Source organism: Amphichorda felina (assembly GCF_050947745.1).
Source record: "Amphichorda felina strain 45539 chromosome Unknown scaffold_7, whole genome shotgun sequence".
NCBI lineage: Eukaryota > Fungi > Ascomycota > Sordariomycetes > Hypocreales > Bionectriaceae > Amphichorda > Amphichorda felina.
Window position 1 is genome coordinate 1333656 of NW_028145043.1, and position 23874 is coordinate 1357529.

A 23874-nucleotide genomic window follows, 5' to 3' on the forward strand; every position below is an offset into this window, starting at 1 on the left:
ATGGCTCCCTCCGCTATCACCCCCGAGACCTCGCCTGAGCGCAGGACCTTCACCAAGAAGTCTATCGGTAGCCAGCAGCAGCAGCAGGCCCGTTCCCGCCACGGCTCCGTCGACTCCCTCCAGCTTAACGACGGCAACTACATCCCCAAGGTTGCCCTGGGTGTCTACAAGGCCCCCAACGGCCAGGAGACTGAGGACGCCGTCACTGCTGCTCTCGATGCCGGCTACCGTCACATCGACTCTGCTGCCCGCTACGCCAACGAGGAGGCCTGCGGCCGCGCCATCCGCCGCTGGCTGGAGCGCACCGGCACCCCCCGCGAGGAGGTCTATGTCTGCTCCAAGGTCTGGGACGCCGACCACGGCTACGAGGCCACCTTCCAGGCCCTCTGCGACTCCCTCGAGAAGCTCGGCCTTGACTACATCGATCTCTACCTGATCCACTCGCCCGCCGACGACGAGGAGAAGCGCCTCGCCTCGTGGCGCGCCCTCGAGACCGCCCAGCGCCTCGGCAAGGTCCGCTCCATCGGTGTCTCCAACTTTGGTGCCGGTCACATCGAGAACCTCCTCGACAACGCGCGCGTTGTCCCCGCCGTCAACCAGGTCGAGGTGCACCCCTTCTGCCAGCGCGAGGCCCTCGTCGACCTCTGCGCGCGCAACGGCATCCTCATCGAGGCCTACTCTCCCCTCGCCCGTGGCAACAAGCTCGAGGATCCCACCATCGGCGCCATCGCCCAGAAGTACGGCCGCACGCCCGCTCAGGTCCTCCTCAACTGGAACGCCGCCCGCGGCAACGTCGTCCTGCCCAAGAGCCTGACGGCCCACCGCATCCAGAGCAACCTCGACAGCTTCGACTTCACCCTGTCCCAGGAGGACATTGAGACCATCAACGCCCTCGGCGCCGAGAACTACGTCACCGGCTCCATGCACAAGTCCAAGGACTGAGCGGCTTGACACTTGTGTCTTGAAATCATTTGACGACTTTTTATCATTATCTTGGGGTTTTTGAATGGGTTTTCTTTGCGATGGGATTTTAAAGCATCATGACATAGGGGAACCCCTCTACCAGAACGGCATGCGCGTGCGACAACATCGATTGTCGCCGCCAGACAAAGAACTATGGCGCCGACCATATGGGAAAACTGTATACAGTCTTTCCTGGTCGAAACTCACATAGACTTTTATAGACGGATGGAGCATAGGGATAGAGATTCTAGCTAGATCTTGCTCTTCCAGCCTCTGGATAGATTCCAGCATAGCACGAATTATGAAACTTTTTTTTTATCACATACTGGTCACTTACACGGAGCCCCCTCGCGAATGACATTTGGTGATGTACTACGTGCATACTAGGATACGCATGCACGTTCCTGACTAACTGAACCCAACATTACTCGCGCTTCTCAACTTTGGTGGACTCTGCACAACACCGACTTGTTCCCGAAGATTGCCTCAAACCACCTAGGTAGAAAGAGGAATAGCAAAGGGCTGACCGGAATGACGTAGCCGGCACTCATGAAAGTTCCGCCCGTCGGAGCCAGACCGAGTGGGAATGGAGGCAAGAAGTTAGAACCCATCTCCAGTTTTCCTTATCCACCTGCGGATCCACCGCCGTCTCAACATGGCGTCTTGGCTTTGTCGGACGAGTTCGAAACCCTCCCCCCTTCATACGGTAATTAGGAGGGAGAGAGGAGGGGGACTTTGGTGACCGGGAGAGCCGCGCTTGGCCTGGGCAATTTTTTTTTAATTAATTTTTTTTTTTGGTTTTGTTTGGCTGGCCCCTGACGATCAGCGCGCGCGGTTTGTCCATGCGACGAGAACATGCCGGGACCGGGTGGTCTTCCGCTGCAGGAGGCTCGCGCGCCCTGCAACCTCCGGTTACGAGTACTTGCTTGGGCTTGGCTGTGGAAGACAGGCGTTGCCCTTATGAAAAGGTTGTATCCAAATTCCTGGACAGATCTCCTGGCACATGGACCGACCGGGTAGGCAAAAAGAAAGAAAAAAAGAAAAAAAGAATCTCAGTGTTGACGTCTTGACGATGATAGGCGGTATTCTATACGTCGATGCTGCTTCCGCAAGCGATAATCTGCAAGGCTGACGGGCATAGATAGGTAACCACACTGCGGCACAGCAGCTTGGAGATAAGCACGTTGGTTCCTGCTGCAGACTGACGAGCTCCTTGTTGAGGATAGACCGCCCCTCTTGCCGTCCTGCAGGGCTGGCCGCCCGCAGAAGATACTGGACTCGTCGTGGATGGCTCTGGGATCCTGTTTGTCCACCGTTCGACCTGAGCCAGTCAAGACCTGTTATCGCCCATTGGGCAACAAACAGCCGCAGCAACCAATGATACTCCTTTCTCACAAGCTATATCTGAGCGTGCTCTGCGCCCACACCGCATGTCCATTAGATAGGGCCTGCAACGGTTTGCTGGTGCCTGGGTAGGTGGCATTGCTGTTTGGACTGCGGCTGCTGCGGTGGATAACACGCCAGGCCAGTGTGAAATGATGTGAGCGTCGTTGGTCTAGAATGAAAGATCCTACCATAGGTGTCGTACTGTGTGATAGGGACAAAGATGGGTCAGACAAAGGACGCTTGTTGCTGGCACGTCATTGAATAACGGGAGAGTTGAGAGGTTATGGTTGTATTCACTAGGCTGATCATCTATACCTCCTGGGGTAGCACGTCATGTCCTAGCTTCCTGTTATACTGCTGATTTGACTGGCGAAGTGGATGGTTCCCCCTGCTCAAACAAGGGCCTCGCAACATGAAGTCGGGAAGACGTGGATTCGAGGCTGTCCTTTGTTCAATCCTTAACGTCCCCATTCGGAAAAATAACTTTCGACCAGCGGGATATATTTTTGAGAAGTGGCCGAGGGGTCCACGACGCCGGAGTGATACCAGGGCATGATCCGAGAATGTCCCATTAGCGAACAGGTCGCGAGCCCGTTAGTCTCGTAGAGGAGGCCCCGGCTATGACGAGTGCTCTTTTTAAGCATCGTCTTCGACCGTCTATCGACGATTCTAGTTGCCCGGGATTCAACTCTCAGATCACTCGTCTCATGGAAAGCCGTTCTTCTGTCGCTGATGCTTTGGGGTGCTGGTGTCGGGTGACTGACGACCAATGGCCGTCACCTTGCTGCTGCCAGAAACCCATCTACTCCCTCGGCGCAAGCACAAAGACATACTCGCGCGAGCTGTGCCCAAACTGCACCATGTCCTTGTTCCGCAGCTCGAGGTACCTGCTATCTGGGACCTTGTCGCCGTTCAGCACCGTCCCGTTGGCGCTCTCCAGGTCGATGAGGTACGGCTTGACCCTGCCGACCTTGTCGCCAAACTCGTTCCTCTTCTCCGTGTAGCGGAACTGCACCACGGCGTGCTGCTTGCTGATGCTCGGGTGCTCGGCCGGCAGGTCCACCACGGCCGCGTCCCTGCCCACCAGCCAGCAGCTGCGCGCGCCCAGGTCCACCGTGTCGACAATGTCGCCGCCCTTGAAAACGAACATCTTCCACTGGTCGCGCGGCGGCGGCTTGCGCGCCTCGGGCGGCTCGTGGTACTTGAGCGTCACGGCCGTGCCGTCGGCCTGCGCGATCGAGTTGGACGCCGCCGCCAGGACGCCCGTCGTCCCGTAGTTGGGCTTCTCCTTGGGCTTCTCTGGCTCCTCGCCCTTGGTGACGGCCCACGAGTCCTCCTGCGAGGGCAGGGGGCCGGAGCGTTTGAGGGGGCTGCGCGGGGGGGTCTTGGCTTTGGGGGAGTGGCGTCGTCGTGGCTTTCTGTCGCGGTCACCGTTGCGGTCGCGGTCACGGTCACGGTCACGGTTACGGTCACGACTGCGGTCACGGTCACGACTGCGGTCACGACTGCGGTGTCGCCTGCTGGAGGAGTCTGGTGTCCGGGAGCGGCGTCTGTCGCGGCGGTCGCGAGATCTGCGGCGGTGCCGGTCGTGGCGGTCGCGGTCCGCGTCCCTGGGGCGACTCTTGCGGTCTTCTCTGTCTCGGGGCTCTGGATCGTCGTCGTCGCGTCGCCGGCGCGCTCGGCTCGCGTGCTCGTCGTCTGAAGCCATCACGGTAGGTTGTCTGCCACCGGTAGACGAGTTTGTGTGATGAGGTGGCGGGGTGAGGCGGTTGAGATTGAGTTGAAGTTGGTACGGATACAAGGGCCGTTACCCGTGGGCGTACCGATTGTGGGAGCGAAGCTGCGCCTGTAGCTGCGAGCCCCACCTGGGCTAAGGTAATCATCATACGTATCAAGCACCATTAGGAAAGAGGTTAAACGGTGCTATTTTTTAAATTTTGAGGCTATACACGAATTTTCCGTAAATCTTACGATCGGAAACATATTTATTTACATGCGGGGTTTGTTTTACTCAAGCGCGAAGCCTTTTGAAGCGTTCTCTGACAGTAATACATGCCTATTCTGAATAGCTGTGTGATAGAGTAGAAATGGAGCGCATTTATCGAATTTCAGCTAACTGATGGTATATGTTTCGGCGAATTCTCGGCCGTTGGTCATGCTGTGATCAACTAGCATCATTATCATTATTATCCGTACGTATCCATACATACGGCGAGTATTAATACGACAAGACATGGCTGTCATGAATCTGGCCCGCCACGCCACACTGCGCCACGCACCTAAGCCACTCACCTGGTCTAAGTAGTCCATTTTACTTGAGTTGCATGTACAATGAACCTTTCCTGCATCACCGTTTGTGACTATGGCTTATTGTCTGCGACAGGAATAGGTAGGTAGTTTGGTCAAAAGAAATTATGGGAAATAGGATGGGTTTACGGTACGGCCGGATTGGTGACCATTGAATGTGTTGTTGTTATATGATCTGCCCACGAAGATCATGGCTTTTGACCTCGTGCGTCCGGACTACCTGGAGAAGGAGAAGCAAAAACAAGGGGCAGAGCGGGAAGTCCCCTTCGTATCTCATCACCGTAGCATGTCCCATGTGAAGGGACGCTGCTAAAGTTACTATATTACTGGAACTTTTGCTCCTGTTACCACACCTTGCTGTCTTAGACAGGGATCGTCGAAACATACGTACTATATATATATATGTACTTTAATAGCGATGTATTTTTCCGTTGAGACCGCGTGTGAAAGCCACTGGGAAGCGGTTGCAATTCCGGCGCCGAAAGTGTCCCGAAAGCTTATTGATAGGTGCGATAAGCAGGTTCTTCGATCACAACCCGAGGCAGCTACAAGATTGTAAGGGGGCGAAGAGACGTATTCAGCGCCGTTGAGCTTTTAGAACAACTAATTTATACGCGGACAGTCCATTCCTGAAGCGGAAAGGTATAGTAACATTAGTACCATGTAAAAAAAGCCACGGCAACTTTAGTAGCGTCGCATTACATAGTAGAATGCCTACTACTAGTAGCTCGCCAGCAGTTAGTACTGCCGCCTGCGACCCCTGTTTCACGCAGTCATGTCCTTACCGGTTCGGTCAATGAGGCGGGACGGGATCGCGGAACGTGTTTGGGGCAACTTGCCCCTTTGATCCTACCTGCTTAAACTCTTAGACCAACCACTACTGACGCTCGACTACCGATATTCGAAAGTGATATCGAATTCATCAATGAAGAAGCATCTCAGTAGACTAGAAACATATTTTTATTGTGTAATCTGATAACGTATGCTAACAATGAAGCAAAAGTGGTCTGCCTGTTCCAACACTAAGTCAGGCTCAACTCCCTGAAGGCCATCGCCCTGTCATGATGGAGGACTAGCCTCAGCCGGACATCATCGCCCGCCTTTGCCTCCCCGGGGACCAGAATCAGCTGGCCGCGATCCAGCCCCAGTGCAACCCGACAGCCAAGGTCCGCGACAAAGGCGTCCAGGAACGGCACGTCGGCCCCCGGGGATGCCTCGTCGCCGCCGTCCGGGTTGCCGACAAACTGGACGAGATCCCTGATAAGGTTCCGCCCCTGGAGCCTCCAGAAGTCACGGAACCCCCCCGGGTCCGAAGACGCGCCCACAGCCTCCTGGAACTCGCGCAGGCCCGTCATGCCGCTGAGCACGGGTCTGAGCAGGCGCGTGAAGGAGCAACGGAGCTCCTCGTGCGAGTAGTGGTCGGCTGGGGATGGTGCCAGGGTGTACATGAGGCTGGAGAGGCGGTCCTGGCAGGACGGTGAGGGTGTTTCAGTCTGGTAGGCGAGGGCGAGTAGGGAGACAAGGGGAGAGAGGGAGTTGAGGGAAGAGAGGGGTTCAGAGAGCCCAGCGATAGTGTCCTGGAAGATGCCATAGTTGTCAGTGGCAGGGGGCAACATTGGTAGATGGTGTCCTTGTGAAAGATTTATAGCTTGAGATCCGTGCGGGTACTTTGTGCGGGTAATTTGTAGTTTGGTTTCGTGTCCCGTATCCTGTGTCCCCTATTTAGTATTCCACGACAAGGGTCAAGGAAGCCGGCCGTATTATGTATATACATGTATTGAAATCAGGAGAGCAGCAGGTTCTTCTTTGGCGGCACTTGCCACTGCTAAGGCGATATTGAAAAATATACCAGGCGCGATTCTCCAAAGATTGCATGGTATTCGTAAGGTCAGACGTGGCGATGTCACAGTTCTGTAGTAGCACTAGGCGTAAATGACCGGACATGAGTAGACGTGGCAAGGTGTGACCAGACACAGTCAGGTGTAGCCCGTGCCGTGGGAAATTGTGGCCTCTCCGCCATCGTTGTGGGATGTGATTTGCATTGTTGCATCCTGGACAGATGGGCCATGGTTCTGGGCAAATGGTTCTGAGGCTGGCCGGTGACTCAGCCGGTGTTGGAAGCCGGCAGTCGGCGGCCGAGGCTATCGCGTGCGAGATGCAAGTAAAAGTCAGGCCGGGCATTAATGAGCAAATACTTATCGACGCCGGTGCCGATTCCACCCCGTTCCCCGAAGCTGAATCCTTTGCTTTAATTTTGATCCACGTGGCTGCTTGTCGATAGGAGTGCGATATAATAACCTCCATCGCCCCCAACTCGTGCACGACTCGACCCCACAGCTGCATTGTCCCACTTGAACCTGCTGCATTCGCCGCTGCGCCGACACTCGACCTCGAGAACATACCATGTCGGACCCTGAGAGCCCCAATTTCGCACTGCTGCGGGACTGCCTGTCCACGGCGCTGGTGCGTGCCGACCCCGCCTCGGCCCCGAAGCCCAAGCGGCGTCGCCGGGCCAAGAACCCCGCATCTGCTGCCGCGTCCTCCGGGACCTCCGAGATCTCTGGCTCCGGCTCCGCGGTATCCTCCGGCCCGGCCCCCGGTGATACCCCGGAGGACTCCCTAGACCCCGACCGCGCCGCCGACGAGCTGGCCGACTTCATCGACTACCTGGCCAACGACATCTTCGACGCCCTGCCTACGGACCTCCAGCAGCTGGACCTCGCCTCGTGGCGCGACTCATCCACCCTGCAAGCCCAGTACTCGCTGCCCCTGACCACCTCCAGCCTCTCCGACCTCGACCTCGCACCCTCCACCACCGACACCCTCCGCACATACCACCTCATCTCGCCGGACCCAACCCTCGACTCCCCGCTCCCCTCCACCCCCGAGGCCTTCCTCCTGCCCATCCTCACCACCTACATCACCACCCTCACCACGCCGCCGCCCGCCTCGTCCGCCTCCCGCGCCGACGCCTGCGAGATCTGCGCGCGCTGGTGGATCCCGCTGTCGTACCACCACCTGATCCCGCGCTTCGTGCACGACAAGGCCGTGCGCCGCGGCTGGCACCGCCGCGAGGACCTGCAGAACGTCGCCTGGCTGTGCGGCGCCTGCCACCGCTTCGTCCACCAGTTCAGGGGACACGAGGACCTGGCGCGCGACTACTACACCGTCGACCGGCTGCTGGCGGCCGACGAGGTGCAGCGCTGGGCGGCCTGGGTGGGGAGGCTGCGGTGGAAGGGCGGTCGTGGGTGCAAGAGGTGAAGGGGGGTGGATGGGTGGATAAATGAGTAAATGAGTATGAGGCACATGGCAGACGCATCGAGAGTATTGGGTCATTAATTTTTCATTGATTGGTCCGCTAGCAACAAAAACACGCTGTCCAAGAGCCGCATATCAATCCACCAACATGGCACTGGCAACCTCGGCCGCCGCCTGGTTGCCCTTCCCCGGCCGGTCCTTGAGGAAGCAATTCCCGCCCTGCTCGTCGACGATGCTCGTCAGGTTCGAGTTGTACGTCACCGCCGCGCACTTCTTGTAGCCCGCACCCTCCGGCATGTCGTTGTAGTCCAGGCACGCCTCCATGCACTCCTCGAACGTGTACACCGTCATGTAGGAGAGGTCGACGACCTTGCCCTCGCCCTCCATCGCTTCGCTGCCATTGGGCCAGTCGCGGAAGCAGTACTTGCGGAACTGATCGCCGCTGGGTGCGTGGTACGTCGTGGGCTTGTCCTCGACGCAGCTGTTGTCGGCCATGCCCGTGCTCCCCGACGTCACGGGTCCCACGCTGCTGGTGGAGGTGGGTGCCTCGCTTTCCGTCGAGGTGGGCGCCATTGTTGCCGTTGCCTCCCCGGTGGCAAAAGAGGAGACTATCTTCCCAATGTCGGTGGTGATGGATGATTCGTTGGACGACGGCGAGTCGTCCTTGGACTGGCTGAGGCCTACCCCCAGGCCGACTCCCATGCCGACTCCCATGATGACCACGAGTCCGGCGATGGCGAGCCAGAACCAGAGGACCGGGAGCCCGAGGATCTTCTTCTTGGGGCTCCGCGCCGCCTCCTCTGTGGCTTCGTGGGAACCCTCCGGCTTGTACGGAGTGATGACCTGGTGCGACAGGTGGGAGTTGGGGACGACCTCGAGGGTCGGCTCGGGGACGGCCTCGGGCCACGAATGGGGCACCATCTCGGGCCCATAGCTGTTCTGTAGCGAACGGATGTCGGGACCTTGGGAACTCGGGGGCGCGGCCATGGTTGCGTACGAGGAGTAATGCTCGTAGGGAAAGGAGGAGGGCGTCCCAGAGACCCGCGCTTAGTGGGCGCAAGACGTCGCCACAGGTCCGTCGTGGCGTCTCGAGGCTGGGAGAAGGAAGCCGGTGAGAAATCGGCCGTGAGAAATCGGCCGTGAGGAAAAGTCGGGCGATTGCATATTCCTGAAACTTGGCCAATTCGGCAGGCCTAGGGGCGGGCCAGCCCTGTGGATCGTCTTCCTCTCCTTCTTTAATCGGTACTAAGTTTAGATTGTGCTGTGGAGAAATCTGGACGATGATACGCCAGAGTCGCATCTATCCGACACAGGCGCGTTTGCGTTTGTCCAATGAGCAACTGTATACACATATCAGTTGCATCTGAGGATTCGACTTAATACGCAGTAGGTCTCAATAGGCCGGCGCCCTACGGATGAGGCCCGCAAGAGAAGCGAAATGCCAGTTGGCAATGGATGAATCCTACTAAATTGCTAACGCCCGCTAATGTGTTGTAAAAGAGATCCAATGTCTTCGTAGCTCGTTTCGTTCAATGCTTGAAAATAGGACGACGTCCTCTCGAACCTCCACATGCACACAGGATATATCCCATCCCATCCCCCCCTGGCTACCACCTCCTCTCAGCAAGGTCCACCTCCTGGTGCACCTGTACCACGTCCACCTCATCGCTGTCCCGCCTCCCGTCTCCCAGCAGCGCCTCCCGGTCCTTCGCATCCTGCTCCGCCTTGCTCTCAGTAGTATTCCTCAGCGTCGCCGCCGCCTCCTCCTCCTCCGGCACCGCAACCAGCCCCCGGTCGCTGCCCAGCATGCTCCGGCCCCTCGGCCTGCCCTTGGCAGCTGCGCCGCTGCCACTGTCATCGTCCTGCGTCCTGTCCCCGTCCGACGCCCTGGTCGCCGTCCCGTCCGTCGACTCCCGCCGCGCGAGATAGTCGTCGAACCGCGTGTCGCGCTCGTGCCTGTAGTACGACGACCGCGACGAGTCCACGGCCTCCAGGGCCACGGCCTCGACGTCCTCGCTGTTGCTGCGGCTGTGGTGGTGCTGCGCCGAGCTGAAGCTGAGGCGCGTCGACGACGCCGCCGAGGATAGGCGTTTCTCCAGGACCGGCCGCACGCTGAGCCTGCTGCCGGCGCTGCCCGGGTACGACGTGTCGTGGAAGCCGTAGCTCTTGACGTCGAGGCTGTGGGCGTAGTTGGCGCCGGCGGCGAGGCGGCGGTACGTGAGGGCGGCGTAGATGGCGAGGGAGGCGGCGGTGATTCTGCTCGACGGTCTGTCAGTTCCATCATGCCCTGGCACAGCAACAGCAACAACAAGAAGAGGATCAAGAAGGGGGGGCAGGCTCACAGCAAGGCGACGTCTAGGCCGAGGCCGATGGCCGTGTAGTGGCCGTCTATGCGCCTGGCGTGGGCCACGCTGTCGAGCACCAGGAGGGCGGTTGCGCAGGTGAGCTTGATGGTGTGGGTGAAGAGCACCGTCCACGGTGTCAGCGACTCGCCGATGAATCTGGCAATCTCGAAGAGCGTGCAGACGGTCGACACGCCCGAGAGACCGATGTTGGTGGCCTCCCAGCTGAAAGATCTCCTCGTTAGACTCCGGGGGGGCCAAACTTGAAGAAGAGTTGAGGTGAGGTTTCAAACCGGGGGTCACTTACACGAGCTCCAGCGTCGGTATCTCGCCGGCCTTGTGCCTCTCATCATAGGACCTCATCGAGTCGCCCAGCCGCCAGGCAAAGATGCCCGCCATGGTCAGTGTGAGGCTGAGCTGCAGAGCCCAGAGGGGGAGAAGCAGTCGGAGCCGCCATCTCGCGCGCTCAAACTGTGCTTGTGCCCCAAGCCCCATGGTTGACTTGACGATCTCCTAGTCCGCTTGCTTTGGGGTTCGAGGTAGGCGGACTGTTCTGCTGTTCTGCTGTTCTGCTGTTCTGCTCCGATCCAAGAAACGGCGGGGTTTCTTTTGCTCTGATGGAATCACAGGTCGTGGCTTTGTCGTATCATCGTATCATTCGGTTTGTATAAGCCATTCAGCACCCCCTCCCTCTCCAGCTGAGGCTCTCCCACCCGGTGGGCCATCGGCCATTTATCATGAAGTCCACCAACACCAGCACCCAGGCATCCGCGAGGGGGGGCGGTCTGATGGCCTGACCGGGCTCTGAAGATGAAGGGGCGTCGCCAACTCGCTGGCCGCCGTTGAGCTCTCCACTCTCCAGCGTGGCTCAGCCGCACATGTTGTGCAGCATGGCAAATGAGGGCTCATGGTGAGATTTGATGTCAGCACCAACCACGCCCGCCCAACTTCAAACAACTTTCGCCCCCAGTCCGTCCCAGGCTCCCAGAAGTCCCACGCTTGGCGCCCCAGTTACCACTAATAACCGCCAGCAAAACGCCTGGCACCCATGCATGCCTCACTCGGATGCGTGCGTGGGCTGAAAAGGCGTCATCTGTCGCCTATCGTGCGAGGGCGGCGTTCTAGTGAGGTGCACCAGGCGTGAACCAACTGCAGAAGTCCGTTGTCCCGAACACATAGTACGGATACATGAGTACGGTTACTATGTGGTAGTACTACTATGTACGTAGTATAATGGCGCAATGGGGACCGAACGAAGCAGTATCCTGCGAAAGGGTGGTCTAATTACCAGGCCCTCGGTTCCGCTTACACAGCAGGAGGAGTGTGGACAATTTTCCGACGAGTCCAGGATGAGAGGCTGGGATGCGGCTTACTCTGGGGCTCCTGGGTGCCAGCGGAGCATGGGAGATCCCCGCAAGTCAGCCCTGTCACCTCCTCGGCCACTGCGATTTTCGGTCGGGCCTTTATGGGTCTTCCTCAGATGGTCTGTGGCTGTGGCCAGAAGAGGCGCCAGTTTCAAGTTTGCTGGTGGGAACCTAGGGATGGCGCTTGTCGGCTGTCATGAAAGTCACCGAGAATAGAAACCCAGGCCCTAGGGGAGATCGCCTAATAATATTGGTGCTTATAGTCGCATCACCGACCCAATGTAATCATGTACGGATACTAGTACTACTATTATTATACCTCTGGCTGGTAGCACGGACCACTCGCCAAGCTCGCTCATTATCGCGGGAATGATGTCAAGTTTGGTGTTGGCCGAAAATAGGTACTATGGCGTCCGGTTACCAAAGCCTCACCACCTCCAAAGACGTTGACCCCACGGCATCACACAAAACACTAGATGGGGATGGAAAGTACGGCATCTACCATCCAGCGATGCCTCTCTAAGGGGCCTGGCTGTTCCTCGATAATCAGTCTACTTGCATATAAAAGAGGACAGTCGCCATAGACTCCCCCCCAAATGCCCCTATCGAACCTCAGAGCCTCATTCCACCATCTGCGCCTTGGCCGCTGCCACCCTCTTGGCCTTGCGCTTCTGCTTGTTCTGGGTCACCCCCTCTCTGCTGTAGGGGATAACGCTGCCGTTGGCGTCAGACATGGCCGGAGCGTTGACGGCCGGCCTCTGACGCTTGGCCTTGACCTGGAAGTCTGCGGGTTCTGTCAGTTGACTGTCTGTCGGCTGGGAGACGACGGCTGCCGGGACCTTTGGACGTTGTTTCCGCGGAACCCCCTGTTGTGGCTGCTGCAACGCCAAATAGAGCAGCTATGGCGAAGAAAGAGAACTTCATCTTGGATAATGTCTGTGGGGGAAATAAAAGATTGTGGTGTCGCCTGCGACAGCGTGAAGATGACAAAACGAGAGTAGGACTGGTCGCGTAGATAATAGACAGACAATAATCCAAGAAAAGTCAGTGGCGGGCAGGTATTTGTACGAGGGCACTCGCCTCTCCGTCAGCCCCCCTTGGAAGCATCGTGTTGGGCCACCACCTGTCAGCGGTTTGAATGGGCGGCACCAGATCCATGATGGGCTCTCGCTTGAGACGCAGCTGGTCACGGAGGGGAGCGATGGTGGGTGAACAGGTTGCAAGCACAGTGCGTTTGGCTGGGCGGTGCAGCAACTTTGGGGCGGATCTCACATATCCGGTCGCGAACTCGAGGATGAAGCCATCATGAAACCGTGGCTGAGGAGAGTTGAAGTCACAATTGGATGTCGGAAGAAGGTTCGCGACACGCCGTGAATCATATGGGGCACAAAGTTCGGATTTGTGCAGGGTTTGCACAAGGGGGCTAGTGCACAACTGATAAACTCCCGAGTCAGATCACTAGATACGGTCCCGCCATAGTGCGGGGCGATGCGTCCATGATGGCCAGTTGGCCACCCACTGGCCAGTGCCTCCCACTGGCTGCCACCCACCACTGCAGTCACCGCTCCACCACTCCACAAGCCCAGTGAACCCACCAAGGCGGGGATGGCGGGACGACACTGACTAGCTTCATCTTTGCCTCCGCTCTCCTGCCTAACCTCACTCTCTTCTCGCTCCTATACATAAACCCTCCATCGCTGCCCAAGGGAAGGCCGGGGCTCCCTCGAAGCATCGCGTTGTAGATTCAACACTCCCAACCAAGGCGTGACCAGCTGCTACGTTCGACAACCGCCATGGCCACCCCAGCTCACTGCATCGCCTGCTTCGAGGCTCTCGACGCCCACCTCAGCAAGCGCAAGGCCCTCTCCCTCGACGAGATCCAGTCCTCTTGGGACAAATACACAGCCAGCGCCCAGCCCGCGGGCAAAGAAAACGCGCCTCCCAAGGCCCCCGCCCTCGCCCGTCTCGCCGACTCGCCCCCATCCTCCTCGTCCTCGTCCTCCGTGGACATTGGCGGCGTATCCTCCACCCCCGACACATCCACATCCTCTCTGCCGCTCGCCTCGGTCGTCGCCGCCAACACCCCGCCCTCGGCCCCGCTCTTCGTCACATGGAACACGTACGATGACGAGGACGGCGACGACGAGGACGAGGTCTCCCTGCGCGGCTGCATCGGCACCTTCGAGGCCCAGCCCCTCTCCGAGGGCCTCCCCGAGTACGCCCTCATCTCGGCCCTGCACGACTCGCGCTTCCGGCCCATCTCGCGGCGCGAGCTCCCCCGCCTGCAGGTGGCCGTCACGCTGCTCACCGACTTCGAGCCCGTGGCCGATCCGTACGACTGGGCCGTCGGCGTGCACGGCGTGCGCCTGTCCTTCACCGACCGCGGCCGCCGCTACGGCTCCACGTACCTCCCGGACGTGGCGTCCGAGCAGGGCTGGTCGCGCGAGGAGGCCCTGTTTAGCCTGACGCGCAAGGCTGGCTGGATGGGCAGCCGCGCGCAGTGGAAGGCCCTCGACCTGCACGTCACGCGCTACCAGGGCAAGAAGTGCAGCCTGGGCTACGGGGAGTTCAGGAAGTGGCGGGACTGGGTCGAGAGCGCTTAGGCGTTGGGTTCTTTCCTCTACCCACCTACCTACCTACCTATGCACCCTCATATGAGTATTATCATCTTCGAGCTAGCCACGGAGTGATGAGATGACGGCGTTCTACGAGTTAATGGTTTTGACTTCTTGGGGCAAGTCGGATGGGTTGTTTTTGACGATGATGACGATGATATTTTGCCCCACTCATGGATTTGATACAGGAAGTTTACGGATCACAGGGATAACACACACACAGGGCTCGGGTTTAATCAATACACTTTTCGATACACGTTGATTTCTTGCAGGCAATGGCGCCAAACGCCCCACGATTGGGAGCGCTGTTCAACTCCACTACGTTCTCGGTCTTGAAGAGGTCGGCCGTAGTAAATCACACGACCGACTATTCGTAGGCAAGACTCATACGTAGTAGGGTTACCCAGTGATAATAGGTTAGCGCAAGAATGTTAGTAGATACGAATAGAACGGATTTTGATTATCTTTGAAAAAAACATAATATCCTAAACAAAACTTGTAGCGAGACCTAGCGGTTGCCCAAGCACGACGATTTAATTCTCCGTGTCCCATCCGCGCGCCATGTAGAAACTCGCCCCGGGGAATCAGCCCATCAGTGTCCATGTTCCCAACATATACCTATATCCTCCATGAACGCCAAGGTGTGCCCGTGCACGTGGTGAAAACGGGCCTAGCCGAAAACAAAAATTCAAAAACCCGTAATAAAGAGGCTCCCACAGCCCATTCCAGTGATCCTCCCAAAAACATATGCTCCATGCAACCCGAGGGACTTGGTCCCTACCAACACCTCAGCTTCTGCCAGAAGCCACTCCTCGGCCGCGCGATCCTATCCCCGTTGATGTTGGGTCCCCTCACGCCCGGCGCCCTCTTCTCGTCGTGGTGATGATGATGATGATGGGGGCGGTCGGGGATCGGGCTCAGGGGCTTCGTCATGCCGCGGGCGTTCATCTCGATGTTCTCCACCAGGCCCGTCTCGGCCAGGCGGCGGGCCTCGACGACGCGGCGCACGATTAGCGCGAACGTCTCCTCGATGTTGACCTCGAGGCGGGCGCTCGTCTCCATGAAGCCGCAGCCGCGCTTGCGCGCCCACTCGAGCCCCGTGGCGGCGGGCACGCGGCGGCTCTCCTGCAGGTCGCACTTGTTGCCGGCGACGATCTTGACGGGGGGCACGGCCTTGCCTCGGCCGCCGAAGCTGCTGCCCTCGGTGGGCTTGAGCCCCGCGCGCTTGGCGCGCTCGGCATTGTCGAGGCGCGTCTCGGCCTCCATGTTGACGAGGTCGTCAAAGTACTGCAGGGCGTCGAGCGAGTCGCGCGACGTGATGTCGTAGACCATGAGGAATGCGTCGGCGCCGAGGTTGGACGACGCCCACATGCCGCGGTACTCCTCCTGGCCGGCCGTGTCTGTGAGGGAGAGGTGGTAGGTGATGCCATCGATGCGACGGGTGAGGCTGTACGAGTCCTCAATGGTCGGGTCGTACTCGGAGGTCCATTGCGACCGGACGAGGCGCAGTGTTATCGACGACTTGCCGCATCCGCCGTCGCCGCAGATGGTGATGGATATGGGGACCGGGGTCTGCTGCTGCTGCTGCTGCTGCTGCTGGTCCTGGCCTTGGGCGGCCATGGCGGCATCGTGCGACATTGCTGATGGCGGTTGCGTGGGTGAGTTGATTCGATTCGAGTGTCAGATTCGGTCGAGGTCGGCCGCGTGTATGATGGAGCTTCCTTTCGGGGCAGGCGTCGTGTCTTCCTCCCTGGTCAGACTCCTTTCTGGTCGACAGTACTCGTACTCGTAGGAACAGAGGATGCGTGGCCACAAGGACGAGTCGGTGAGATGGGAGGAGTCGGGATAATGCAGGGAAGCGAAAAAGAAAGCAGGCTCGCCTCGCTTGGATGGTTGGACGGGCGGTTGGGAAGCCCCGGGAGAGCGAGAGCTTGTGAATGGAGCTTGTCTCTCCTCTCCTCGGGGGAGTCCTTGAAAATCGCAGCAAAAGCAGCAGCTGCTCCTTGCGCCGTCGAAGACCCTGGGCAGGGACAGGGACACAGGGTGGAAGGGTCCAGTCGGGATGCGCCCTGGAATCCACCCCGCCTTCTCGGGTGCAAAAGACTGCCAAAAAGGTCCATCGTCACAGCGTCGCACCAGCTCGGCCGGCCTTGCTGAGCTTGCCAGGGCGCTCCCAGGAGGTCCCAGGAGGTCCCAGGAGGTCCCAGGGCGCGGGAACCGGTGCCAGAGCGGGTGCCGGAGCGGGCGACAAGCGACGACATAGGCTGCCTCTCTGCCTCACTCAATGCCGGCTCCTGAGTCTTGTCTCGCGGCACATCCTCATTCGTGGACCTGCCAAGACTGCAGTGCCTGGATTGCCGGCGTCAGCTGAACAGGCCGTCTCTTCATCGTTGAAAAATGAAAGACTCTTATCGGGGGTCCCCCCAAACCTCCCCACGCGCTATTAGGCCCGACGCCAGGGTAGCACCTTGGCTGGGACGCACCAACGCAGTGTGACGAGCTTTCCAGCCACCAGCCGCAATCACAGAGTCTGGACCACCTGGACTGTGCTTGGCCTTCCAGCAGTGTCAGCAGTGTCAGCGCCGTCGACTCCTCGAGAGCATCAATTGCCCCAAGGTGGCCACTCGCAATTGGTGACTCGTCATGTCATCGCGGCCGAGTCGAATGCCCCAGCGCCGATGCGAAGAAGAAAAGTGGTGGCGGTGGGCCTCGTGGTCTTGGCGATCCTTTCAACTGGGACAGGCATATGCACTAAGAAGTACTTCTTTGTATAGGTATAGGAAGTGCATAAAACCTGCACAATCGCCTCGTATACAAGTAATACGAGGCTTCTACCTATAATACGGATATCACAAGCTGTCTACTCGTAGAAGCTATTTGTTCCAAGTCGTGATCCTTCTACTATTCTTATTGCGAGTACTATCTAATTGACATCCCAAGTCTTCCACGACCGTCGGCCGACCAGCAATCTTTGTTTACGAGTTTCCACCGTCCTCGCGCCCGTCATAATACTATCAGTGGGAGCCCACCCGCCTCGTGACCACTGTCATAATACTATCAGTGGGAAATGCGGTTCGGACGTTCCCATGGAGAGTTGAGGTATCTACATAGTTTATCTGAATGACATGGATGCCACCCCTGATCATTGTCCAACTTCCCATCATAGGCATTATTCATAGTTAAATCTAGACTGAGGCGTGTTCGACCACGCGTTACATCTTGAAAACTTGAGCCACAAATGTAATATCAATGTTGCGTTTAGATCCATACTTGGAACCGCCTCAGATCTAGCCGAACGGCGCGGGGAGCATACTGCTGTCGGAAATGTGCAAATTGGGTTTAGGAAAGAGCTTGCTACATCTTTGACAAACTTAGATCTATAAATTCTTGTAGGTTTGGCAGAGAGGTTGCCATGGCTTCGGTAAACTTACCTCTCATATGTTTCCTGCCATCATAAGCGCTGTGGGCCACTGGGCTATTGAGATTGGCCCCATATGCTCACAAGAGGCCTCGGCTGAATCCGCATTTAGATTTCGACCATCAATATCCCCCGTGCTCATCTGTTTGATTGAGACGCCGTATCATGTGCCCGGTTAGTATCTTCAACGAGTGGGTGGATGGCTGTTTCCCCGCATCCTACAGTAAGACATGGACTTGGCAACCAATCGAGGCGCCACCAGTGCCCTGTTTGCTTCTCACAGAGCAATGGCACCATAATGCTACCTGTTATATATTACGGAGTACCCCAGATGGGGCCCAGATGGGGAACACAGCTGAGAATAAGTTGAGGACTCGAAATAATATGTAACATTACATATTAGTAGTAGGCTCCGTTGTCGAGTCAGGCAAGTCAGTGTCTCATTGAAACCCCCACATTGGGCAGAAAGGGACCGGAGATATCTTCCGGACCGGCGTCCTCGGTCCTCAAAACAAGAGTTAAGGATCGCTCTCGCCAGGGAGCCAGCTTATTAGCAACACTTGTCGCAACTGACTCGCTCGTCATGAAGCTCGTGAGTATTTCGGCGCTGTCAGCGCTGTTCTTGTCCCGAGCGGCAGCAGACGAGGACACTAAGCCCCCCGTCACGTCGGAGGGGCTCCAGGAACTCATCACTGAGAGGGGGTTAGATTGCCAGGGTCGAGAGACATATGGGCACAACTGACGTGGACTGTGCAGTCTGATGACGAACCTCGAGAAGCTCAGCGATATTGCCAACGACAACGGCGGTAACCGTGCCTTCGGCCATCCTGGATACGACGCATCGGTCGACTTCATCTATGACGAGCTGTCCAAGCTCGAGGGCTTCAGCGTTTGGAAGCAGGACTTGTCTGCCTTCTTCGCCAACACCACGGCCCTCGGCCTGACGGTCAACGGCGAGTCTATCCCCGCCGTCGACCTCCTTTACAGCCCAAGCACCCCCGAGGAGGGTGTCACCCGGGAGCTCGTCCTGGCTCCCGAGGGCAAGGCTGCCTGTTCCGTCGACAACTATGCGGGCATCGACGCCAAAGACAAGATCGTCCTGGTCCAGCGTGGCAGTTGCAGCTTTGCCGGCAAAGTCACCCCTGCTGCTGCCGCCGGCGCCGTCGCAGTGATTGTGTATAACTTGCCTGATACCCAGACAGTGACGGGAGGCAGCCTGACCAAACCCGATCCTAACTGCGTCCCCGCCGTCTTCATCGACCACGAGTCCGGGCGGGCGCTCAAGGCACGTCTAGAAACTGGCGAGAAGCTCAAGGCTCACGTAACCATGATCCAGGATATCGAGGAGCGCACGACGCAGAATATCATTGCTGAGACGGACGGGGGGGATGGCACGAACGTGATTATGCTCGGTGCCCACCTTGACTCGGTACCTGCCGGCCCTGGCATCAACGACAACGGCTCCGGGACCACGCTCATCCTGGAGGTGGCCAAGGCCCTGTCCCACTTCTCGACGAATCTCAAAGTCCGCTTCGGCTGGTGGGCTGGTGAGGAGTCGGGCCTGTATGGATCGACCTTTTACGTCAACAACATGACCGACCAGGAGATTGAAAGCGTGCTGGCGTATCTCAACTTCGACACAGTCTCAAGAGGCTTCTGGGGCGTCTACGACGGCCACGGTAACAATGGTGGGCCGGCTGGTCCTGATGGTTCAGGAGCCATCGAGGACCTCTTTGTCAAGTACTTCACCGCGCAGGGGCTCGAAGTCACGCCCGTTCCAATGATATACAACACCGACTCCGTGCCCTTTGTGGATCTCATCAACAAACCCGTGGGTGGGATATTCACAGGCATCGGGGAGTATGATACCTGCTACCACCAAGCCTGCGACGACTTTGAGAGCCCGGTCCCCGAGACCATCACGACCAATGCCAAAGCGGTAGCGCATGTGCTGAGCGTACTGGCCACGAGCGGCCACGAACTGGTGCCCAAGTCAACGAGACCACGGTGGTGTTCAAAGGGGCAAGCTGACCAGGTGCCGCTGCAGATGTGAGACATTTCCGCCTCGCGTCGCACGGAATGTGCTGCAATCATGCGGTTTGAGCAGCCGGCATGACGTGACGTGGTGTGGAACAGAAGAGTGGGTAGTTTGGGGGTTGGAAGGCGCAATGAAGGCGGCAGTGATGGTTATCACGAGAGACGAGAAACAGAATGTCTTTTGATCAGCGCTGATGGTGCCGAGCCCTAAACCAGAAGGCAACTAGGCGATCTGGAAGTCTCGTGAATGTCAGCTTGGCTCGAATACATCGTCGTCGAACTTGGTCGACCTACGTGCTACTGGTGAGGGATTTCTGCTCGTCGATTACAAACAATTTTTTTAATTTTTTTTTTTTTGCTCACTCACATGGTGCCGCATAAAACTAACAGCGTCCAGCGGCACGACTTGAGGCCTCCAGCTCCATGTCCTGAAGGAAGAGGTACTATGGATGGTGAGGAAGCGTCGAGATGCGTTGCTAACAGACTGTATTGTGGAGGGCCTCTCAAATGCCAAGGCACTAGTCTTCATTGGGATATATAAATATGGGTCCAATAGCGGTTCCTGAGGCTGTGTTCAAATGGATTCTTTTGCCTGAGGCACAAAGTCTAAGCAATTGAGCTGACTCGGCCAGGACTTTCTTGCAGGCTGCAGGCTGCAGCTTCATTCCCCCACGCATAAGCCTCACCATGGCCTGCAAATAGACTCGCATTTCACCGACTCTTGCTGAGGTCCATTCAAGAGTCTTACGAATAACGGTCTCGGAAACTGATTCCACCTTTACCCCGCGATTACGCAAAGGGACCTGGCCCTCGAACACCAACCTAGTTCTACTACAGCAACGACGTACTATTAGCACGGGTCGTCTTGGTTCACCCCAATGTCACCAGTCCCGGAGCGCCAATGCCAATCCGAGAACAGATGAGGAAATTCTTGACGACTATCTGGATCTCAGGAGAAAGTCGCAATGCTGGGATATATTCTTGCCAGTTCCAGCTGGCTGGTTCCATTAGTCACTAACCTTGGCAGGACTCTGAACCCGTCCCCACCACCATCGTCAACTGACATCCAGATCCGATGTTGATCGAAGCAACCCCTCAGCTCACGCCTTGAGCACAAGCCGTACAACCCTGAACTTCCCTCGCCCTAGGTTCTGTCCCGTCTCGGTTACGCACTCAATGATTACCAGTGAGGTTCTAGTCACGGAAACTTGGCTTGACCTCTTCGTGGTCGTACGGGTAGTTGATTGGCGGCCATGGGCATTTAACCACCAGGTAGACCCGTTCCTGCATGGCTCCGGATTGGTTAGCCTCTGCGGTTGTTGCCTCAAAATGGACAGCAGGCTCTCCCGGAGCCCTCGTCGTGGGGAGACCCATGTTGTCTTCCCATCAGCACTGGCCTCTAGGACCACACGCGCATCCCCCTCGTCTCGTAGCTAGGTCTTGGCCACCTAACACCACGCCGACGGAGTCGCTTCTCCTTGTGAATGTCTCTGGCTACGATGGCCTTGATAGCCTCGATATCCGATACAGCTTCCGTGCCTAGACCACCGAACCCTCCCCGTCCGGAGCCGCCGCTCGGGGCTGCCGGGACGATGAGGACGACCCGCTTGTACTTGCTGACTCCCGCGCTCCGCAAATCATCACGCCCATCTCCACCTTACACCGCATGATGCCACCAATCACGACTCTCTCGACTCTCGACGGCCGGATCGCGGTGGGGCCTATCCCGTGTTTCTAAAGACATCCCCAGAAACCCGTCTGAGTGTGACCTGTGTGCCGCTAGTCAGCCCAGCTTCGGGAAAAGTCCCGGCCCATTGGAAATGGCTCACTTTTTCCATGGCGTTATTCGGTTACCAACTCATCTTCTTGTTAAATCCGGGCTCCCGCAGACAAATCCGCCCTTACGGGTACGTACTTGTATAAAGGCATCCTCGTCCCTAATCCTGCTGTCTCGATATTTCTCAGCACCAAAGCATTCCCCCATCGTCTGCTATTCACTGCGTCGCAGCGTTACCAATACCCAAGACTCCTTCTTGACTCATCACTAGCGTTGGCGATTCGTCTTATACATACACGCACACACTCGTGACAACCACAAATTTCACAATGTCTACACCCACCAACGGAAGTATGAGCAACGGCGGCCCTTCTGTCGCCGGGCGCAATGGCGGCTCGTCTTTCATCAACGGCAATGGAAACGCCTCGCCCTTTGGAAACAACATCGCCCAGACCAACGGCAATGTTGACCTCTCCGACGGGACCAATCTTGGCCGGGCCGAGGAGGTTGACGATGTAGGAATTTCCTCTGCCGTCTATCTCCCGTGAACCTTCCGTGCTGATTCTCCCTGAAGCTCCTCAGTGCTGTCCGCGACCTCATCATCCCCTTCATCAAGGCGGCTGATGACGCTGCTGCCCAGAAGCACACCGGACAGACCTACCGCACCCCTTCTGGCAAGGCTCACAATGTGCTTGTGGACTACCAGAGGCCGGCCGACCTCGTCAGCCGCCTCAAGTTGTCTCTGCCTGAGGAGGGTAAGGGCAAGGAGGGCCTGATGGACTCGATCCAGAGGATCCTCCAGTACAGTGTCAACACTTGGGACCAGGGCTTCATGGACAAGCTGTTCTCCACTAACACTCCCGTACGTGGTGCCTGATACTCATTTGCCTCTTGGCCCTGCTAATGGACACGTAGGTTGGCGTCATTTCTGACCTCGTGCTTTCTGTCCTCAACACCAACGTATGTGTCTATCCCACGTCTCCACGATGAACGCCAACATTGACGAGTCAACTAGTTGCACGTGTACCAGGTGTCGCCGGCCTTGAGTGTCATTGAAAAGACCACAGCTAGGGCCCTTGCCAGCTTGTTTGGCTTCACTGGGCCTCGCGCCGGAGGCATCAACTGCCAGGGTGGAAGCTCGTCCAACCTGACCTCGATGGTGGTGGCCCGTAACACCCTCTATCCCGATTGCCGGACAGGTGGAAATGCTGGCCACGACTTTGTAGTTTTCACGAGCGCCCACGGCCATTACTCGGTCGAGAAGAGCGCCATGGTCTGCGGTTTGGGCACTAGTTCCGTGTGGGCCGTCCCCGTCGATGAGACGGGTCGCATGAAGCCTGATGTGCTACGCGAGATGGTGGTGCGTGCCAAGGCCGAGGGCAAGACCCCCTTCTACGTCAATGCCACCGCAGGCACTACGGTCCGTGGTTCGTACGAACCGTTCGAGGAGATCTCGGCCATTTGCAAGGAGCACGGCCTGTGGATGCACATCGACGCTAGCTTCGGCGGCCCCGTCGTCTTCTCGCGGAAGCACAAGGGCAAAATCCAGGGATCCCACCTGGCCGACTCCCTGACAGTTAACCCTCACAAGATGATGAACGTGCCTGCCACGTGCTCATTCCTACTGGGCCCAGACATGGACATCTTCAACAAGGCCAACGCCACCAAGGCGGGCTACCTCTTCCACAGCAACGGCGACGACGAGGTCTGGGATCTGGCGGACCTGACGCTGCAGTGCGGCCGCCGTGCTGACAGCCTCAAAGTGGCGTTGGCGTGGCAGTACTACGGCTCGGCTGGGTTCGAGCGCCAGATCGACCACGCATTCGACATGGCCGAGCACCTTTATAACTTGGTTCGGGCTAGTCCCTCCCTCGAGCTGGCGTCTCCTGAGCTGCCGTCCTGCTTGCAGGTGTGCTTCTACTACGCCCCCGGCGGCACGATGCCATCGGATCCGGCCGTCAGCACCGCGATGACTTCGGCTATCGTACACAAGCTGATCCCCCGCGGCTTCATGGTGGACTACGCCCCCGGCGATAAGGGGAGCTTCCTCCGCGTCGTGGTCAACTGCTTGACGCTGAAGGGGACGGTCGAGGGCCTGATCAAGGCCATTGAGGAGGTGGGCAAGGAGCTTTACGGCTGAACGATGCCATGATTGTTATGACGGTTATGACTAGAACATAGAGTTTTAAGCGGAGAGAAATTAGACAAGAGACCAAGTAGCCAAAACATGAATAAATGCCGTCAAATCAAATGCGAAAGGCGCCTCGGCCTGTTCAGCCCAAGCAACTTGAGCAAGTGATCAGGAGAGTGGACACCAAACCGCACAATTGTTTGCATGTGGGCCTGATTGAACTCTTTCAACACTCGTCTAGAAATCAAAGAAAGACCACTCATAATATTCAACATT

At 57.6% G+C, this 23874-nt stretch overlaps 11 protein-coding genes across 11 annotated transcripts; 5 read left to right on the forward strand and 6 right to left on the reverse strand.

Annotated features, from left to right (window-relative positions):
- On the forward strand, positions 1-942 carry ACO1O0_007219 (aldo/keto reductase; the record flags this gene model as incomplete). The annotated part of the gene is made up of 1 exon (XM_083196592.1): positions 1-942. One exon carries the CDS (start codon positions 1-3, stop codon positions 940-942), a length of 942 nt encoding a protein of 313 aa, XP_083047800.1.
- A 2209-nt stretch (positions 943-3151) lies between these two features.
- On the reverse strand, positions 3152-4057 carry ACO1O0_007220 (SMAD/FHA domain-containing protein; the record flags this gene model as incomplete). Its single annotated transcript, XM_083196593.1, has 1 exon — positions 3152-4057. The coding sequence occupies one exon, from the start codon at positions 4055-4057 to the stop codon at positions 3152-3154; it is 906 nt and encodes a 301-aa protein (XP_083047801.1).
- Positions 4058-5678: 1621 nt separating this feature from the next.
- Positions 5679-6272, reverse strand: ACO1O0_007221 (uncharacterized protein; the record flags this gene model as incomplete). The annotated part of the gene is made up of 1 exon (XM_083196594.1): positions 5679-6272. The coding sequence occupies one exon, from the start codon at positions 6270-6272 to the stop codon at positions 5679-5681; it is 594 nt and encodes a 197-aa protein (XP_083047802.1).
- Positions 6273-7059: 787 nt separating this feature from the next.
- ACO1O0_007222 (uncharacterized protein) lies at positions 7060-7917 on the forward strand (the record flags this gene model as incomplete). The annotated part of the gene is made up of 1 exon (XM_083196595.1): positions 7060-7917. The coding sequence occupies one exon, from the start codon at positions 7060-7062 to the stop codon at positions 7915-7917; it is 858 nt and encodes a 285-aa protein (XP_083047803.1).
- Positions 7918-8049: 132 nt separating this feature from the next.
- ACO1O0_007223 (uncharacterized protein) lies at positions 8050-8901 on the reverse strand (the record flags this gene model as incomplete). Its single annotated transcript, XM_083196596.1, has 1 exon — positions 8050-8901. One exon carries the CDS (start codon positions 8899-8901, stop codon positions 8050-8052), a length of 852 nt encoding a protein of 283 aa, XP_083047804.1.
- A 620-nt stretch (positions 8902-9521) lies between these two features.
- Positions 9522-10655, reverse strand: ACO1O0_007224 (uncharacterized protein; the record flags this gene model as incomplete). Its single annotated transcript, XM_083196597.1, has 3 exons — positions 9522-10170; positions 10257-10481; positions 10564-10655. 3 exons carry the CDS (start codon positions 10653-10655, stop codon positions 9522-9524), a joined length of 966 nt encoding a protein of 321 aa, XP_083047805.1.
- A 1585-nt stretch (positions 10656-12240) lies between these two features.
- ACO1O0_007225 (uncharacterized protein) lies at positions 12241-12544 on the reverse strand (the record flags this gene model as incomplete). The annotated part of the gene is made up of 2 exons (XM_083196598.1): positions 12241-12404; positions 12460-12544. 2 exons carry the CDS (start codon positions 12542-12544, stop codon positions 12241-12243), a joined length of 249 nt encoding a protein of 82 aa, XP_083047806.1.
- An 869-nt stretch (positions 12545-13413) lies between these two features.
- ACO1O0_007226 (AMMECR1 domain-containing protein) lies at positions 13414-14223 on the forward strand (the record flags this gene model as incomplete). Its single annotated transcript, XM_083196599.1, has 1 exon — positions 13414-14223. The coding sequence occupies one exon, from the start codon at positions 13414-13416 to the stop codon at positions 14221-14223; it is 810 nt and encodes a 269-aa protein (XP_083047807.1).
- Positions 14224-15012: 789 nt separating this feature from the next.
- On the reverse strand, positions 15013-15873 carry ACO1O0_007227 (P-loop containing nucleoside triphosphate hydrolase protein; the record flags this gene model as incomplete). The annotated part of the gene is made up of 1 exon (XM_083196600.1): positions 15013-15873. The coding sequence occupies one exon, from the start codon at positions 15871-15873 to the stop codon at positions 15013-15015; it is 861 nt and encodes a 286-aa protein (XP_083047808.1).
- A 2363-nt stretch (positions 15874-18236) lies between these two features.
- ACO1O0_007228 (uncharacterized protein) lies at positions 18237-19706 on the forward strand (the record flags this gene model as incomplete). Its single annotated transcript, XM_083196601.1, has 2 exons — positions 18237-18355; positions 18410-19706. 2 exons carry the CDS (start codon positions 18237-18239, stop codon positions 19704-19706), a joined length of 1416 nt encoding a protein of 471 aa, XP_083047809.1.
- A 2090-nt stretch (positions 19707-21796) lies between these two features.
- GAD2 (pyridoxal phosphate-dependent transferase) lies at positions 21797-23607 on the forward strand (the record flags this gene model as incomplete). The annotated part of the gene is made up of 4 exons (XM_083196602.1): positions 21797-21982; positions 22042-22329; positions 22383-22427; positions 22483-23607. The coding sequence occupies 4 exons, from the start codon at positions 21797-21799 to the stop codon at positions 23605-23607; spliced, it is 1644 nt and encodes a 547-aa protein (XP_083047810.1).
- Between the last annotated feature and the right edge of the window lie 267 nt (positions 23608-23874).